Source organism: Anser cygnoides, chromosome 4 (assembly GCF_040182565.1).
Source record: "Anser cygnoides isolate HZ-2024a breed goose chromosome 4, Taihu_goose_T2T_genome, whole genome shotgun sequence".
Classification (NCBI taxonomy): domain Eukaryota; kingdom Metazoa; phylum Chordata; class Aves; order Anseriformes; family Anatidae; genus Anser; species Anser cygnoides.
This window is the reverse complement of record NC_089876.1, coordinates 34,428,445-34,446,440: the sequence shown is the minus strand read 5'-3', so window position 1 is coordinate 34,446,440 and position 17,996 is coordinate 34,428,445. Positions and strand designations below refer to the sequence as shown.

The 17,996-nt window shown below is 38.0% G+C and overlaps 2 protein-coding genes across 2 annotated transcripts in view; one reads left to right on the top strand and one right to left on the bottom strand.

The window, feature by feature from the left end:
- Nucleotides 1-17,996, bottom strand: part of ADAD1 (adenosine deaminase domain containing 1) — a 93,701-nt gene that overhangs the window by 5,375 nt on the left and 70,330 nt on the right. The window contains exons 20-21 of the transcript XR_010831454.1: nt 13,810-13,993; nt 354-1,640 (exon numbers count right to left, since the gene is read on the bottom strand). The gene's annotated coding sequence lies outside the window, so the exon portion shown is untranslated. The remainder of the gene's footprint in view (nt 1-353; nt 1,641-13,809; nt 13,994-17,996) is intronic.
- IL21 (interleukin 21) lies at nt 8,345-13,223 on the top strand. Its single transcript, XM_013191330.3, has 5 exons — nt 8,345-8,479; nt 8,605-8,640; nt 12,443-12,580; nt 13,028-13,108; nt 13,209-13,223. The coding sequence occupies exons 1-5, from the start codon at nt 8,345-8,347 to the stop codon at nt 13,221-13,223; spliced, it is 405 nt and encodes a 134-aa protein (XP_013046784.2).

The window sequence follows — 17,996 nt, the reverse complement described above, 5'->3', positions numbered from 1 at the left end:
GGCAGGAGAACAATGTTAATGAGTTTACAGAACTTTAAACCAGCATTATCATTAAATAATTCTACCAACAACTGAGTATGCACGTAAACTTTTACACATATATGAAGACTGGTTCAATCAAAAGACTGCAATATTTTCGTAATACATGAGAACCAGAAAGTGAAACTAGTTAGAAATAAAAGCAGTACTCAGTCATCTGCTTCTACCAAGACATGCCCAAAGGTAAAGCATAATAAAAAGTGAAAAGCTGCATTTGATTTTAAAGATAACTTAATGTAGAATGTATTTGTAAGGAAGGTAAAATTCAGTGCAGACTTGATGGAGAGGAGGGGAAAGAGGCCATAGTCCCTCACCATCTGTGCCCCATCGTTTGCTCCAGACCACATAACAGAGGAACAGTTGTACAGCTGCAGAGATCCCACACCAGCACAGCAGCCTCACTAAACCTGGAGAGTGACTTCCAAAATAATCAATTCAAGCCTTTAATTTTGATAGTGAAACACAGGCTGTAATGTCATGCTGATCACGATGCAAAGCATGTCAGGCTATAGGAATGTCCAAAAGCCAGCGGAGTAGTTACGCAACTCACAGGTTGCCAGAGACTGCAGCATACTCTGCAACAGACTTGTCCATCTTGAACCTGTAATGGTTTGGTTTTAACTTGTTTGATAGCGCTGATACTGTAACATCAAAGCAACTCTCTTCTAACTTTTGTTCCCTCTCTTCATTAGCATTAATGAATGAACAAAGGCAGCACTTTGTATTGTGTCGTTCTGCTTCCTCCATTCACTGTCCAACAACTGCATATATCTCTTTTGATTTTTCTTTCTGAACATTTTGAATGAACATGACATTTACTTCTGGGTTTCAGTACTACCACATCACTGCTTTTCACACTGCAGGCCATGCTGTCTCTTACTGGAGTTGTCAGGAAATGCGTTACATATAGAGAGCAGTTCTGTGGTAGAAAGATTGCATGCTGCTTGACCACGTTTCCTGAGAAGACCTGCCACCAAGCAGCAGAGCTGCAGGAGAATCCATTGTTGCAATACCAAAGAGGAACACTGACTTTTCTCTTTTTTTGCCTCCACTTCTACTTACACCTGTGTCTTTAAGCCAAAGATCTACCTTCTGCCCTCAAATTGCTAAAGAAACCGTAGAACCTTGACTTCCTGTGAATTGTTGCCTTGTCTTCTGAAACTGGCTGTCCTTTAGTAACGGGCAAAGATTATTAGTAGTACTGTAAATAAAAATGAAATTGCCCTATAAAAGCTGGAATACAGCAGAAGCACAGAAAAAAGCTTTAATCTCTTATCGTTACAAAGATTGAAGTGATAATGCCCCATGCAGGAGTTTTTAGCTGAGATGTGAAAGGACTATATGACGTGGATGCCTGCACTGGCAGAAGACTAGACTCAGTGACCCAGCAAGGCTCCTTCCATCCTACATGCAGAGAAAGGTGTGACCCAGCAGGTGGGAGGCTGCTCCAACATTAAAAGGAAGACTTGCAAGCGTGTGACCACCAAAGGACAGTTCTTCTCAGTATCTCATTCTGTGCATAGCTGGCCCAGGCTTGTCTCAGGCTCTGGATGACAACAGGGTGTCTTCTCGATACAGCTTGTCATTGTTAGTTGATAAGGCTGCAAATACATCAAGAAGATTATGTGCATAACAATCATCATTGGGCTGACCTAGGAGCAGGATGCACCTGGTATTTAACATATATACATTTACTGTTAACGTTAAATTGTTCTGCTTTATAGTCAGTCACCCACTTTTGCTGAACAAGGGAGAACTAAGACAATAAAGCCTTGTACAAAGCAAACGAGGCAGTACAGGAACATTTGCAAACAGCTTTGCATTTCTCTAGCATCTTCACTAGCTGAACCAGTTTCCAAAGCCTAGATAAAACCCTGAGCAGGGCTGTGCTATATTCAGAAAGATTTTGCCTGTTCTTGAAAGCTGGTTCTACTTTCCATCCACCAAGTCTCTTTCATTCTTACACTGCTTCTTTTCTGTTACGTGGCACTGTATCTCAGCCTTAACTGCAATCGAGAACCACAGATTATAATGTTAATGTTGGTGATGTTTGCAACCAGAAGTGTAAAATAAAGATTTTTAAATCTGGAAATAGCTAGAGGCTGAATGCAGGCATGCACACAGTACATAGGTACCAGCTCACAGCTCCCACCACAAACTGCTGATAGGGGGCTTCCCTGGCGCTCACAGAAGTTCTCTGCAGACAGCAGAAATCCGTCCAGTGATTTCTCTGTACTATACAGCAGGTTATATTTTTATCTTCTCAATGGCCTTTGGCTTTGAAAAATGAATGGGACAGATATGATTTTTTTTTGGCTTCAGGATTGCAAACTAGTTGTGCTCCAGTTGTCCATCTTCTTTTATTAGTTCAAAGGCACTAGTGCTGGGGCTAGTAGAGTCTCATATTTAGTCCTCACGTGGAAGACATTCCATGCATTTGGGGAATTTCTTGCTCCTGAGTTTGATCTGGTTGGGCAAGTATGGCAATGGAAGTTTTACTGTATTTCTCATCACAAACAGGAGAATAAGAGAGTGATTCTGTTCTTTTAGTGTTCATAAGCACGGAAGAGATGGAATACAATACAGATACTTTAATTTGACTTGTCAATGATGTACTCTACGATTTTACTTTATAACCCAGCCAGGCGAGTGCTTGTTGTACTCCTTTCCTTGCTTTCCAGCAACTAGAAATTGTCTTGAACACTCAGCTCAGTGTAATCATCCTTCCATGATATAAGAATCTTCCATAATAAAAGCTCTTGCTTGGCATTCCTTTCACGTTCAACACATTCTTTCAGGACAGAAACCCACAATCTCCTGTAACAGCTGTTGTTTATTCCTCTAATTCCTTCATCTGCTGCATGGGACCTTTTATTAGCCAGTGTTAGGCCCACCTCTATATGGATTAGAAATTGCTTATAACATAACTGTGGAGAAGCATTATGGAGAATCTCAGTGGTTTTATAGTGCTACATGTAGTCTGTTAATTTTTCTGTGTCTATGCACCACATTCAGAGTTGTAATTATTCTGATTTTTATAGTAAATAAAAATTGGAGTTAGTAATATTTTTTCCCTGCTTTTTGTGGTTTGATTTCCTCTTTTCTAAGCAAGGCTAAGATGGAAGAATTATACAAAAGCTACAAATAAGAAAATAAGATTTAGAGATGGCAAAATGGACTTGCAGAGCTGTCACAAATATTTTGAAAAATAGTTTTCCTTAATCTGATATACAGAGGTCCTCTTCCAAGTCTCTCATTTTCCAGCATAACTCTCTCCCCTACATTCCTCCCATGTCGCAGACAGTATCTACATGAAATGCCACATACATAAGTTACAAAAATTCTTTGAAAGCAGCCCTGTGAGTTACAGGCTTCTTTTTTGGCTGAGCCATAGCAATGACTAAGCTATGGGAAAAGCCTCCATTCAGCTACACTGTAAAGGAAAATGTGGGTGGGGGGAACCGGGCTTTCATTCAGCACTTAGGTGTGGAGTGGCAATGTCGCAAAGAGGAAAGAGGAAGACAGCCTCGTGGGCCAGGGATGGGAGATTTCCACTCTGCAGCCAGCCCTCCAGGGCCAGGCAAGCGATGGTGTGAGAGAGAGTGTCATTATTTGACTCAGCATGTTCCTAAGCCACAAAAGAGAAGTGACGTATACACAAAGCATGTTGCTTGCTCTTATCTGATAAGAGGGATATCAAGGAGTTTTCTCCACTGCCTAGACATAAAGGAAGTTCTTTGTCCTTATATTTCACTTTCTCTGTCAGTGTGCCTTTCTTCAAGCAATTATTGTGCCTTTACAGCCTCTAACACAAAACAGAAGACTATATGGTTTTAGGGAAATGATATGCAAGCACCTGCTACCACATTACCAAATACCTGTTGTTTAGCTTCCCATTCTAATGGCTCCACCAGCTTTATAACTGATTTACCATATAATGGATTTAATTGAGCATTATTTCAGATAGAGCCATCTCACCAGTATATCTCCAACAAACCCACGGATTATCCTGCTGGACCAGTAAATGAATGAGGTCTGCCGTATTTCTGTGACGCTTCTGGGTAGAAAGTGATAAAGCTTCACTTACTGCCTGCTGCACAAACTGCCTCTGGTGTTGTGGTACAGACATTCCTTCACACAGAAGGTTTCATTGTAAAATATGCAGTCATCTTCACCACCATCTACCTTTCACATAAAAAAATTTCATCTCTAATACCATAAAGTGCCTTTTACGGTGCAGTACCATACAAAAACAGCACACACAACCTGCCAGCCATCAGCAGGGTTCTCCCTTAGTTTGCAAACCATTAAGTAAACCTAAATGTGAAGGGATAGCCACTGCCCAACAACATAGCTTTGCTAAAAGGAGAACCTTGCAATGATACAATCTCCTCAAAACAAAGAGAGAATTTTGTAACAGTTCTCATCACACTTGAGCTTGGTTCAGCGAATTTAAATCTGATTTCGTCTACCATTATAACTTCTGTCTTTCCTAAAGCAACAGCAGCTCAGGACCATCCAGGCTACAAAAATGCTAAGCCTCACAATTATCTCACTGTTTTTGTTATTCATATTGTATCTCCAGAAACAGCGGTATTTTAAGACCTGATCACTGCATTAGATCCCTAATTATTACAATTTTGGGAAAACATGAAAGATGAAAATTAAAATGGCTGTTAGCTACACAGGTATGATTCTACTATAGAGCTGTAGGATCTTGGTAAACGTGACTGTAAAGGTCAGGGCCAGTATCTGGAAATGACTCCCAGAGATACAGCAATATCCAGAATGCATCTGTGCATTACTCTTGTCCAGCAAACCACCAAGGACCAACAAAAACACAACATTAGTCCATAGTAGGTGAAGCATTTCTAGCTGGTATGATAAAACATTATAGCTACTGCACAATGAGATGTTGGGACCTCATCCAGAATAACATCTACCATTTCAGTGAAGAAAGATGAACTGGCGGTGTGCAGGGCAGAACTGATGGGATGACTGGGGAAAGGTACGCTAACCGACCTTGTTTTGTCTAGCTCAGGGTCAAAGAAAGTATGACTGCTCTCTCTAAGCTAAGCAAATGAGGAAGCATCGGGCAGGGGAGAAAATGACTTAGGTTGAAGAACAACATCTGCATAAGAACAGAAGAGGCCAAACAAACAGTCAGTGCATTTAGGCTGGAAACAAGAAAGCTCCTGAGCTAAATACAGAGAAATTACACACCAGCCACAGAGGTAAACACAACTGTTAAATAATTATGATACATTGTCATGGCAGGGGACAGGAGCTGATGCCCTCAATGTTGTCCCTTCAAGTCCTGCATTTCTGAAAATATAAGGAGAGCGCTAACCAAAGTTTGTGAGTGGTCCTGAAGTTGCCTCGTCAATGCCGACTCTCTGCAGTAGCATCTCTGCATGAGTAATTGCCAACCATCTAATGAGGATATGGCTAACAGAGGCAATCCCACATCCAAATGGAAAGTGTCCAACCTATCAGTCACATACAGCTGCATAAAATAAAAGTAGCCAGGGCTAACACTATCACCTACAGTAGCTGGGTTCAAAGGAACTCCTCAAAAGAATTCAAAGTTGAACTCCTGACAACAAAAAGCAGCAGCATGCATTACCACCAGCCTGCTCCTTTACTATTAACACTTCTAATGGCATAGACAAAAACTGGACTGAGAATACAATGCATCTTGATAACCTACAAATGATGATGAAGGTTCAGTTATGGTAAAGAGGAGCAGACTTAAGTACAACCTTCTTGTAAAAACACTACTATCAGAAGTCATCGCTCCATGCCCTCAGCAGCTTTACACCTTAAAAAAGGTGCTTAAAAAAGCAGCTTTACACCTTAAAAAACACCTTACCCTACAATGCTTCACATGAATAAGATGGGGAAAAGGGAGACAAATTCATGGTTTATCAAACAAAATGTCTTTATTGCTGCTGATTTCCATTAATGAACCTTAGCTATAAACTAACGCAACTCTGGAATAAAACCTGAGACACCCCCCACTTCACAGTCCAGCTGGGCTGCTTATCTAAAATGATTTCAAAGTACGTCCCTCAAAAGTGACATGCAAAAAATGATTGCACTACCTTTCCTTCAAGAAATTAAAATTTAGACTGTGATGGAAGAAAATTTTTCTTCTTTCTTGTTTCTGTTCTCATTCTTCAGGATTTCTGTTCTATCAGGTGTGATCAGCTATCCCTTTCACCAGGAGAGATTTTGTGCATGCATACTTGAGAGCGTGAGTGCATTTGTGTAGACACATACACACCTATAAGAATTATTCCTTTAAGCTATCCAGTTTCTTAAAGATTATAAATGGCTTAAGCACAGAAACAGTGTACAGTGAATAAACATACATATACAGAAGACAAACTCACCTGAGTATGCCAGATAAATCTCTCACCAGCTGAAATGATCATTTTGACATGAACAGCCAGAAATAAGTCATCCCACTTGACTGCCCAGATTTACCAGACAGGTAAACACAGAAGCATTTTACACAATGCTAGCTTATTACACTAGCATTCTAGCTAAAGACAACATTAAATTGAAGTCCATACACCGTAGATTTTGTAAGGCATCGCCACAGCCACATGGAATCTCTGGACTTTCAGAGCCCAAGATTTAGGACACTTAAGCACCTTTTTATTCACCATAGTGAAGGTGTCCAGGTGACTCTATCTGCCTTCTACTAGCTCTATATACAAACCTTTCAGTGGTCATACCACAGTGTTTACAACCATTTATTAGTGATAATACGTAACAGCCACTTAAAGTCATTTTTCCTCCTTGTGATGAAATATTAGGAACAGTGATTTTGAAATCATCTGATTCCTAGAGGTGGCAGAACAGTAAGTCCCTAGTGCCCACATGGAGCCCTTCTGAGAACAGTGCAGCCCAGTGAGAGTGACAAAAATTGGGCTTGGGCTGGAGGAAACTGATCTAAAAAAATTAAATTAAATAAATACATAAGAGCACATTTGAGAAGAGTACCTTCAAATACCTTTAACTTTCATGGAACTCATTGAGGAAGGAGGCATCTGTGGAAGTCCCCATAAGAGAGCATTCCTTACCAGCATTTGTTGGAAAAAAATGCTGTCATTAGTGCATCATCTTTCAAGTAATAATCTCAAAACTATTTCCTCAAAAGCAGCCTATGTACTTAATTACAATAGGAATTAATTTTGAAGGAAATCACAGGAGTATGCCTTATTTCTTAGATCATTCTGATGGTTTTATTCTGGCTTTAAATTTTGTGAAGTATATATTCTTAATGGATTTCACACCAAACAAATGCACTTCTACATTCTCAAAAGAGTTCTCTGGTCTCACTGTCATATCTACATTGAAAGGGTTGCATAAAGTTGCAAAACTAACCTCAAGCCTAACTGTGGCAAACTTAACTGAACATTTAGCTGCCATAACCACTGGTCTACTGACAGCCACAGAATGGTAACGTCCTGAGGAACTCACCGGGATTTAGCCCCTGATCCTCCAGTATCATTTCCATCTGGGGAATGGACATGGTATGGGGATTTACCTCTCCCATGGCAATGCATCTCCTTGAGCTCAGACTCCTGCAAATGCTTTTCACACCCCAATGGACATACTCTCTAAAATGCTATTATAATATCTGGAATTAGATTGAAGTAAATATAAAGTGCAATTCAGCTCGCTTGAACGCTAAAATGAGCTTTTACTCACAGCTGTCACAGAAACCAAGCACAAATGTAAAAGTGGCAGTTCACAGACATCAGGGGAACAAGCTACACATCCTTTGGAGCTATAAAGTAGGAAAAATACATTAAAATTGTTAAAAGAAGTCCTGCCATATTTCATCAGCATGAAATGGAGCTTCAGTTGGATTGGAGAGGTTCATTGCTGCAAGAAGCAGGAAAAAAATGCAGAATCTTTGTTTACCTGGGTCTGTGGTTTCTAAGTACCTACTTTTTACTACGTTCATTTCTTGACTCAAAGCGAAAATGGGAATTCACCCTTTTCTCTTTTTTTCCTGTCCAATGTGCAGATGGGGCACATTTTCATTCACTCCATCAATCCCTGCCCCCTACGCACAAGCTCACATACATACACCTAGCCAGTGGAAAAGAAAAAAAGGTTACTCATTAATCCATTCTACAAAGCTTTCCAAACTGAAATGGGTGGGTTTTACATCTCCAGCAAGGAGCAATATATAGGTAGCCATGCAGCATACCTGAGCATAGCTCAAGCATTCATCTTGGATAGCACAACTTTGCTCCTAACGCATTTTAAAACAAAACTCATCAGTATGGAGAGGATGATTATTTTCTGTGTGCTCTTCTTCTGTTCCAGTATGGTTCTGACTGCAACTCCACAAAAAGCAATGAAATACAAACAGCTTGTAAAGACAATTGGTCAGTTAGAAGAGGTAGTGAAAGATAAGGTAAGAAAAGTATTTGTCCTAATACTGAACTTATTTTCAAGCATTAGATATTGCTTAGAATGTAATTTTTGAGGGATATTACTGCAATGTTAAACTTTTCTAACTTAGATTTGTTTTTATTGTAGGATGTTGAATTCCTGCATACACCAGAAAACCCTGTGGTGAGACTGCTTTAACATTTCCTTTTAATTATATCAAATTTATTTTGTATTGGTTAATTCCACTGACAAATGGCAGATGTCTTCTTTTTTGTATCTCTGACCTAGAACTCTTAATGCAAGCTAGTTTGAAAATGCTTTGATAAAAGTTTCTCATTCCTGGGTTTTTAATGTCAGAAGTGTTTATATTATGCAATCTTAATTAGTAGGTTACTACTCTGTGTGTATTCTAGCACACCCACAGATTCCAATTTGTACATATTCCTTTTATTCAACGCTAAGAGTAGGGGATTCGTACAAGACCTACATGACTAGCAATGCTCTTGGGGACGCAGTTTTGGGGAGAGGAAGCGCCTCCAGCTACCATGAGCTCCAACCACACTAGTATTATCGCTGCATGGAGCCTAAAGGGAGCCCCCCTTCCCTCCCACCGTAAGACCGTATTACATAGTGCTTCCTTGCATGTAGTCCCACTGGTTGCTGTGAGACTGCTTGTGGGCAAGGGTTGTGCTATCACGTAGAACAGGAGAAAAAAGTGCATTCTGCAAGTATTCTCTTTACATTATGACTAGTTAAAAGAACAACTACAGGTCTCTGTAGATCCCTTTTTGTACACATTATTTACTTAGACATTTTTTAATGGTGATATTTGGTGTAACCCAAGGTTAGGAACTTCTTGGTAAGTTACATTAGACTCATAGAAAGTGTGTTTATGCCTAACAGTGGCAGGATACGGGATTTACACCAACATTAAATACTAAAACCAGTAACATATTAGCTTAGAAACTAAATGCATTCTACCTTCTTTTGGTAATCCCAAACACACAACGAAGGTCCAAAACTAGCCACAGCTGATATAATGTAATACTTCTCCTGTTATCTGCTGTCTTAAATTTACCCATTATGTTTGGTTTTGGGCACTGACAACTATTTCAGAAAGCAAGCAATTTTGATTGGCATATAAAAGTATTCACTACGTGTAGTTATTAAAAAAACAACTTGCAGAGTATAAAGCTATTTACGCAGGGCTTTAAACTTTCTTGCAAAATACTAACAAGAAGAAAGGAAAAAAAACTCACCTCATTTCACACAGGTTTCATTAGCCTCGTCCTAGGGTTTACAGTTGGGCGCGTTTTTTACTTGCCAAAAGCATAGAGAAGCATGACCAAAAAGATTGCTAGAAACAACTCATTGCTAGAAACAACTGCAATGCAAAAATGTAATGCACCCTAGCTAATTGCTGTTTTTTTCATTAATACTCTTTCTAACTTGTAGTGTCAAAATGAAAAGAATCAGATGATTAGCTGTCATTTTACTGCAGAGTTTGCTACTACCTCCGAAACAAGCAAATAGAGCCAGTGACTAATCGCTTCATCAGTGTTTTTTTTTTCTCTCTCTCAAAAAACATGGTCACCTCAGGAAGGAAGACAACAGTTCATTTGCAGCTTAGGGCTTTACAGGCTGCCTCTGGGAGGTCCTGAGTACCTCCATCATAAAATATAGGAGATAACGAATTCAGGTATTTAGAAGGTACTCAGTGTGACAGAGGTTTGATCTCTGATGAAAAGCTAACAGTAGGAATTACCAGCAATCATATTAATAAGGTTTTCATCCTGCGTGGTGAAATTTGCATTTACTGAGTTGTCCAAATGCTTATCTATGAATTGCAGCGTGCCAAAGTTGCACTCATAACTAGGTAACTGGGTAAATTTATACCTGAATATACGAAACTGGATTTAACAAGAAGTCTTTCATGTAACTGTATTTCAAATATCAAAATATTATTTATATGACAAGCTGCTTATGCCAGATTTGAATTTAACCTTGAATATGAACGAAGAAGACTACCTTTTATAATATCCAAAATTTAGTGGTTTATCACTATTGGTTTTGGCTTCCTTGAGCTTCCTGTGTGTGGACTGTTAGCCCCACTTCAAACCCACACCATTTCCCTGTACACTCAAGTGTGAAATTATTAAAAAAAAATACATTAGGAGGTAAGAATAAAACAATAGGGGACGTCAACTCAGGAGAAAACACGCTGAGGTTGAGAAAGTAGTCTTGAGACTGAACTGGTTCAAGACAGGAGGGAGAATACGATCTGCTGCTGGTGACAGCTCTTGCAGCTGAAGCCAATGGCACAATGCTCACTTACATCACATCAGCATCTAACCCCGCTGGTTGCTAGTTCAGGAAGTACAGGCTTTTCAGGGTAATCTGTACAATTAAGAGTCTCGCGCAGAGCATTTCTGCAAATTCTCCCTGACACTTACTTTGCACGTTTACCTAGCGCCCCTCAGACATCACCAGCAGCCCACATTTTGAATGCCTCTTCATCAAAGTGCTTAATCCATTGCAAGACAAACAAAATGCAGTCCTTGTGGCCCTCTGACTGTCGGCCTGCTTACAGTTAACTGTTAACTCAGCAAAAGAGAAAAAAAAGCAGCATATATGAGAAATGCTGGTTTCTCAGCTCATCACGGATGAGGCACAAAATGTTTTCAGTTTCAGCTGGAAAATCGATCTCTTTTAAAAAGAGTGTTTTTTTTTTCCAGTAAGCAAGTCTGGTTACGGTAAGAAACCTGAAACAAACATAAATGTGTGGTTTTTAATAAAAATAAAATGTATCTAACCAATATAAGATGTTGCTATTAACATTTGCTATAGGCAACATAAACGGAGGTTGCCTTGTCCTTGCACAAGCAGCGAACTGCTGTGGCATCTAATAAACCAGACGAGATTCAGCTTTGGTAGCAGTTGGTATGCAAAACAAAGATGATGTCTTTGGAGCCTTTCTAACATGCATAATCAGCATTTCTAAATGTTTCTTTCTTTGGAAAATGGAAAACATGTTAGAAATTGGCTTCAGTAAACACTGCTTTTCTTTCTATATTGACAATAGGTTGGTTTTGGTGGTATTTTCCACAGTTGCGTGCCCAGCAAGGAAGACAGCCACTGCACAGGAAAGGAAATTCTGGAAAGCTTGTAGTCTGTTAGCATAATAAAAATTAATACGTAACTGCAGCATGAAAGGAAAAAGGCAGTTGCTCTAATTCCAGATAATTAGCAGCAACAAAAGAATTACACCACCATCATACAGCATACCAAGTGATGGCTTCTTTTTCAAGTTAGACAGAGATGATGCTCACTGGCCTTGACTCAGGTTTAACGTGGCTCTGAACTTCCTGCAATTTGGCAAGACAATTTGAGCTCGGAGCCTGGCTCCTTATCCTATCTCTCATCCTCACTCTCTCTTTTCTCTTAAGTAAAATTACTAACTTCAGCGCTTCCATGTGCCATGTTATCAAGGGAGAATATTTAAGTAGCATTTTAAATCATGCAGGTCTATGTCAGTTCTAATTAGTAAGTAGATAATATGAGAAATGGCACAAAAATAGGAAAAAAGAAGTATATTCTCAGGTGTACTATTGAGGAACAGCCCTGAGAGAGATTAGGAATATTTTTAAAAGAAAATATTCATGCCTGTGCTTGTGAAAATCTGCTGCATATAATGGGATCTACTCTTTAGTAGCATTTTCTTTTAGTTAATGTAATGATCAAAATCCAAAGGGAGATTTTAGGCATTTATATGATGAGGAAATACTTAAGCAATTATCGAAGAACAGGCAGATAAAGGTTAATGATCTCTTATACTTCTAAAAGTAACTTAAAACAATTAAAGGACCGTTCAATCTTCTCAATGAATACCTTGCATAATTAAATTTGAGCATAAATCACAACCTAACACGTGGAAAAAATGCTGCAACATTCATTTAAAAATTATTCCTTGTGTTCTTGCCCATAGGACGAATGCCTGTTCACAGCTGTGACCTGCTTCCAGAATGGCACACTGAAATTACAGCCAAAGAACAGCCAAGTAAACTCTAAGTTCATCAAAACAGTTAACATCTTGAAAAGACCCATTCTCAAAGACTCTGGAAAGGTAGGATCTCCTGACAATGCTCATAATCATGACCATTGCTCCCTACTTTCTGTAACAAATACCACCTACAACAGTGAAATTGTAAAAGCCAAGCATGTTAGAAAAACAGATCAGTCTTTTATTACTTTGGAAATTAAAAATATCCATTGTTCTGCACTTCCAAGAGAGACATTCACTCTGTTCCTATCAGTCAGTTGTGTCTATGCACTTTAATAATGGCAACCATGTGATGTGCAGGACAAAAGGATTGGGATTACTGCAAAAAATGTGAATGAAAGGTGTAGTTATTATGTTCTTTCCCTTTATGAAATAGCCTGTCTCTCAGTTCTTCCATTTGTAAAAAGCTTTGATTACAAAGATTACTGCTTGATCAGTACAAAATCTTTAAATATTATTTATGACTATGATGAGCTCTTTAGAAGTGGCATGAATTTCTTTATATTTCAGCAGTGTGAGTCTACATGTGAATCTTACGAGAAAAAATCCCCCAAGGAGTTTTTGAAGAGCTTCTCAAAGTTGATGAAAAAGGTAATCAATCAGAGTTGACTCCTTCTGGTTTTTGATGTTTTGTAAACAAGAACCGATGTCTGTATTTTCCATTATTCCTAATGTTGCGTTGTTTTCACAGTTTTTCAAGGAGTAATGCAGGACACATGAGACCTGAAGGCTACAGAAAATCTACTATTTAAGGCAGACACTATATTATTTAAGACAACGTGAAAAATGTAAATATTTTCCATTGCTACTGTGCTGTGCTCTGTGTGTGTGGTAAGTGAAAGCTTCTCCCCAGTATGAAGGAGGCTTATTTGGATGGCTACTCATAAGACAGATGCTATTTTAAAAGTGATCCGAGCCTCACCTTACAGTGAAAATTACATTGTAATTTCACACAAATAGGTTCACATAGGGGACTTAACTATAACCTTATGCTGAACTAGAAATACATGAGATGGCTGCTATTCTATTTTTGCATTCATCTCGAATGAACATCATACAGAAGTGTCTGAAACTTTTTAAAGAAAACAAAACAAAAAATTATCAGAGGCTTTGAAGCCTCACGAAGTACTTACTTAGATTGATTTCCTTATTTAAAACAATACCACACACACAACTTATTTGTAAGTTCATAGATTGTATTTTAGCTAACTAGAGAAAAATATCCTGCATTTAACTCTCACAGAACTACTGGAAAAACATTTACAGATTATACAGTATGATATGGGTCTGACCTGTTTCCATGTTGAAGTTAATGGCACATTTGCCATGGGTTTCAACTTGTTAAGTCAAAATCTCCACGCGGGGATGCAGAATTTTGGGTGGAAAAACATATCTCTGGAGATGGAATTCCACCTAGGCTCCTTCAATTTAACAGGCTAAATGCAGCAGAGGCATGACTGGCTGGATGACTGGCCACTGTAAGAGAACCAACAAATACAGTAATTGATGATTATTCAGAGTGAAGCAGCCCAAAAGCATATTGCTCTTTCTCAGAATATTTTACACTTATATTCATGCACCATAACACTATTCTTTCTGTTTACTCTTGATTCATTTTAGTGGTTTTAAATTGCTTTTTTTTTTTTAAACTGTCAAGTTTTTGTTATGTGGAAACTTCACTGTTTGCATTTCAGCGTTTTGAACATTTCTGCGGAAGTTTGGCCAGAGATAGCATTGAATTATTACTATTTTTAAATAAAAACAAGTATCACAGCCCTTAAAACTATTTCTTAGTACGTTAATTATATACAACAATATTCTGCTTGCAATCATTCTGTACCTCGAGACTTCCATTTACCCCCCAAAGAGATATTAGCCCCACAAGAAACTGCTCTTGGAAGGGAGTGTAAAGACTTCCAGTAAAAATTAACCTTTCATTAAACTTTCTCGTTACTTAGTAGAAATGTGGTATAGAGAGGAAACTGGAAAAATACATTGAGTGTTATGACGGAAAATTGCAAGCTTAGTTACCTCCAAAAATAATGAGGTACTAATAAAAACATTTCCATTCCTACAAATGTTAGCCTAAGGGAAAACTAATACAAAAAGCTTTTTTTTTTGCCTCTACATTTTCACTGTCCTGAAATGTGCATCTTTTCAAAAACATATGTCGAGAGGAGGAAGGAAGATCCTCACGGCAACAGTGAACAAAGTTTCCACAGTGAATTCTTTTTTTGCCTTGCATCTCCTTGTTTCTGGCTGATGACAATTTTGATCCAGATTGTCTTTTATATTTTTGTTTCAAAAACCAAAAAATGTTTTTCTTCCGAGTAATGTTCTATCATATCTCAATATTTCCACATTATGGCATGAAAATTAATATTCTAAAACTGAACTGACACTTGGAATTAAGCTACTTAGTTTAAATAGTGTCCTGTACCCTTTTATCTCTATTTCTCTGACTTTATTATGCATAACATCCCTTAATGACCAACTGGTAAGCAATATGCAAAGCTGCTGCTGTTACTGCAATGGAATTTAGAGAAGTAGAGAAAGTTAGGAAAAAATTGAATTTCTGATTTGGATCAGAAACTGAGGAAAATATGAGAGAGAATAGTTGAATGTTTTTTTTTGTTGTTGGCTAGAAAGCCAACAAATAAAATAGCATTTCTCATTCACTTCATGGCCAATATTTTAGGGAAGGACCTTTATTTTTGTACCAAGTATACAGTATATATTTTTTATTTGTAAATGTTTTTCCCAGTAATTCACAATGTGCATTCAAACCAATATTCTAAAAAAGCCCTTTAGAATTCTTGTTGTGCAGGTGAAATGGAATTAGCATGCCCTGTCACGAACATTGTACGTGACGTATTTATAAGTAATCATTATAAAGCACTGAGAAGCAGCATTTGTACCTGGGACAGACAACTTATTAGAGAAAAGCCTTTAAAATTGCCTCACCAGAATATCATAAGCTAATTAGTTACTCTTGCCTACACTGAAACAATTGTTGGGTTTCTGTACACAAGGCAGCATGTAATGAAGTAAGTAATGTAGCTATTTCTGTTTAGTGACTTGCTCCACTGTTTTTAATCTTGAATCTTATCACACCAAGTGGTTAAAGGTTGCTTGGTTTGTGTTTGTTTTTTTAAATTATTAAACTCGTTTGTAAACTAAGACCATTTCTTATACCCGCAGAACAACTTAATCAAAATGCTATTCATATGACTGAAAAAAAAATAGTGAGAAGCTGTAACGAATGTAACTTAGAGAGTTAATTGTCCCAAGATGTTGGAGAGAACCATATTTACTGGATAATCCAGTCCACATATGTATTGGAAAAAATTAATCACAACATTATCATTGTTGATCTTAGTTAACGCCACTTCTGCGAAGCATTAGCACAATCGCTCTGGAAATCTCTGTACACTTAGACTTGCATGATGTTGAGGCCTTGTATTAACTTTTTGATTTGTCAAAGCTATGAAAGATTGAGTGTATTATTCAGGGGTGTGCTATTAGAATCCTAAATAAGAAACGTGAAATCAGTGAAGGACAGATCAGTCTTCAAGACATCATCTTGTTCAACACTGGTCTCTGGCGGAACTGAAGATGCCCCAAGAGGAACCCACGATGTCGGAAGGACTGGTTATCACAATTTCTGACCTGTAACAATCTTGATGTATTTTTACTTGTAAGATGAACTCTCTTTGTACTAACTGCACTCTTTACAGAAACGATCCGTGTTTCTTTAGCTGAGTACATAGAGTAAGTCCTAAAAGCTCATTACCTCCCAGGGAGGTTTAACAATGTATTTATGATTTTGGTCATAAGTGTCCTTTGCAGGCACTTCAATATGTGTTTTAGCATGGTATACACAACTCTGTATAATATATACTTTTCCTGAGAAGATGCTTTATTTTTATACTAATTGTCTCATTTAATTTAATTATTTATTGCATTTTGTGAATGGAATGTTCATACTAAGGACTATGTGGTCTGATTTATTTATATGCCTGTGATATTAAATAATTTTAGCTAATATGATTTTCTCTTTTTTGTTGCTTTTTGTTTGTTTGTTTTTTAAAAGAGCTTCTAGCCATTCCTACCCTCACAATAACTCATAAGACCACTCAGTGAACTTCATTAGCCTACTCTGTCATAGATGTTGTCAGATCAGATCAAGGACACATACAAAGTTTTTCTTCCCTCGAAAGTAATGAGTATGTGGCAGTCCACAAGATAAGGCATTTTTATTACCCATTACATATGGATTGAAGTCTCCACCACTACAGGGTACCTTCCAGGGGAGCATGGTGTTCAACACACAAACCTGCATATGCCCATATAGCTTAAATTTTGTTGACTGCATGAAGTTCTGATTGCACATTTAGTACTGTCAGAACATCCATGCTTTCAATACACAAAGTAAACATTAATTTACTGATTTAAAATTAATGAGCAACTGTTCTATACAATTGTGAAGAAGGGGATGCTATTTTATTATTATTTTTAATTGTGCCCATCTCTCATTTAAGAATCTTTTTTAAACATTGCCTTTTCAGACTTAATAAAGTCCTTCAGGCAAACTCACAGCACGTTCGATCACTTCACTGAGATTTCCTTAGACTGACATGAACAAAAATCCAGTAACTTCATGTTTTGAGTCTACACAATTCAAATACCTCATTTGCCTGATTAAGAAGTGAAACACCTCAAAACACAACGCTAGAAGTAACCCAGTCTGTTTTTCACTGTTCTCTCTCTTCTCCCTAACTTTTCTCTTGCTTTGAAATGTACATTCTTCCTTTCCCATTCCAATTTGATATGTTGAAGTTCTCAAAAAATGAGCATTTTCTGCTATTACACTTTATAAGGATAGCTATAGTTCATCTTTTATAAAAAGGCTTTTCCCCTAAAATGTAACAGAAATGGACTTGGATCCAACACTAAAGCAGAAAACTCTAACAAAGACAAAGACAGATCTTCTTTTATTCATGAAAAAAATCCTTCAAAAACAAACATGAAAAGAAAGCATCATAAAACTTCACATTTGAACTGATCCAGGATAGAAGTAGATATGCAGGACAATGTTGCTATGATGCGTCTCCTGAAGACAGGCAGTTCTGCTCCTCCCAGAAGATATTTTCCTCTCACAAAAGAGCCAGCAAACTGACTCCCAAGGTGCTGCATTAACTAGATGCATCCTGCTGGCTCCTTAACAACTCGGTGGTGCCAAATACCTGAATTTGAAGCCCAAAGCACCCTGTAGAAGTCTTCGAAGGGAAAAAGCAATAGGATTGGGTCTAATCCAAGCAATCGCTCCTATCTTTCCACACAAGACAATAGTGGGAGTCAGAGATCCTGGTATTCACCCCAAGTCAGCTACAAGTCAAATCTGAGTCAAATATGCATATATCCTTTTATTTCCAGGTATAACATGAAATTTTGAACATACAGAATTCTTTTATTTCTT

Coding starts and splice junctions, on each gene's coding strand:
- IL21 (XM_013191330.3), top strand. CDS start 8,345: ATGGAGAGGATGATTATTTTCTGTGTGCTCTTCTTCTGTTCCAGTATG. Junction 8,641..12,442: donor ATACACCAGAAAACCCTGTG/GTGAGACTGCTT, acceptor TCTTGCCCATAG/GACGAATGCCTGTTCACAGC. Junction 12,581..13,027: donor TTCTCAAAGACTCTGGAAAG/GTAGGATCTCCT, acceptor TTTATATTTCAG/CAGTGTGAGTCTACATGTGA.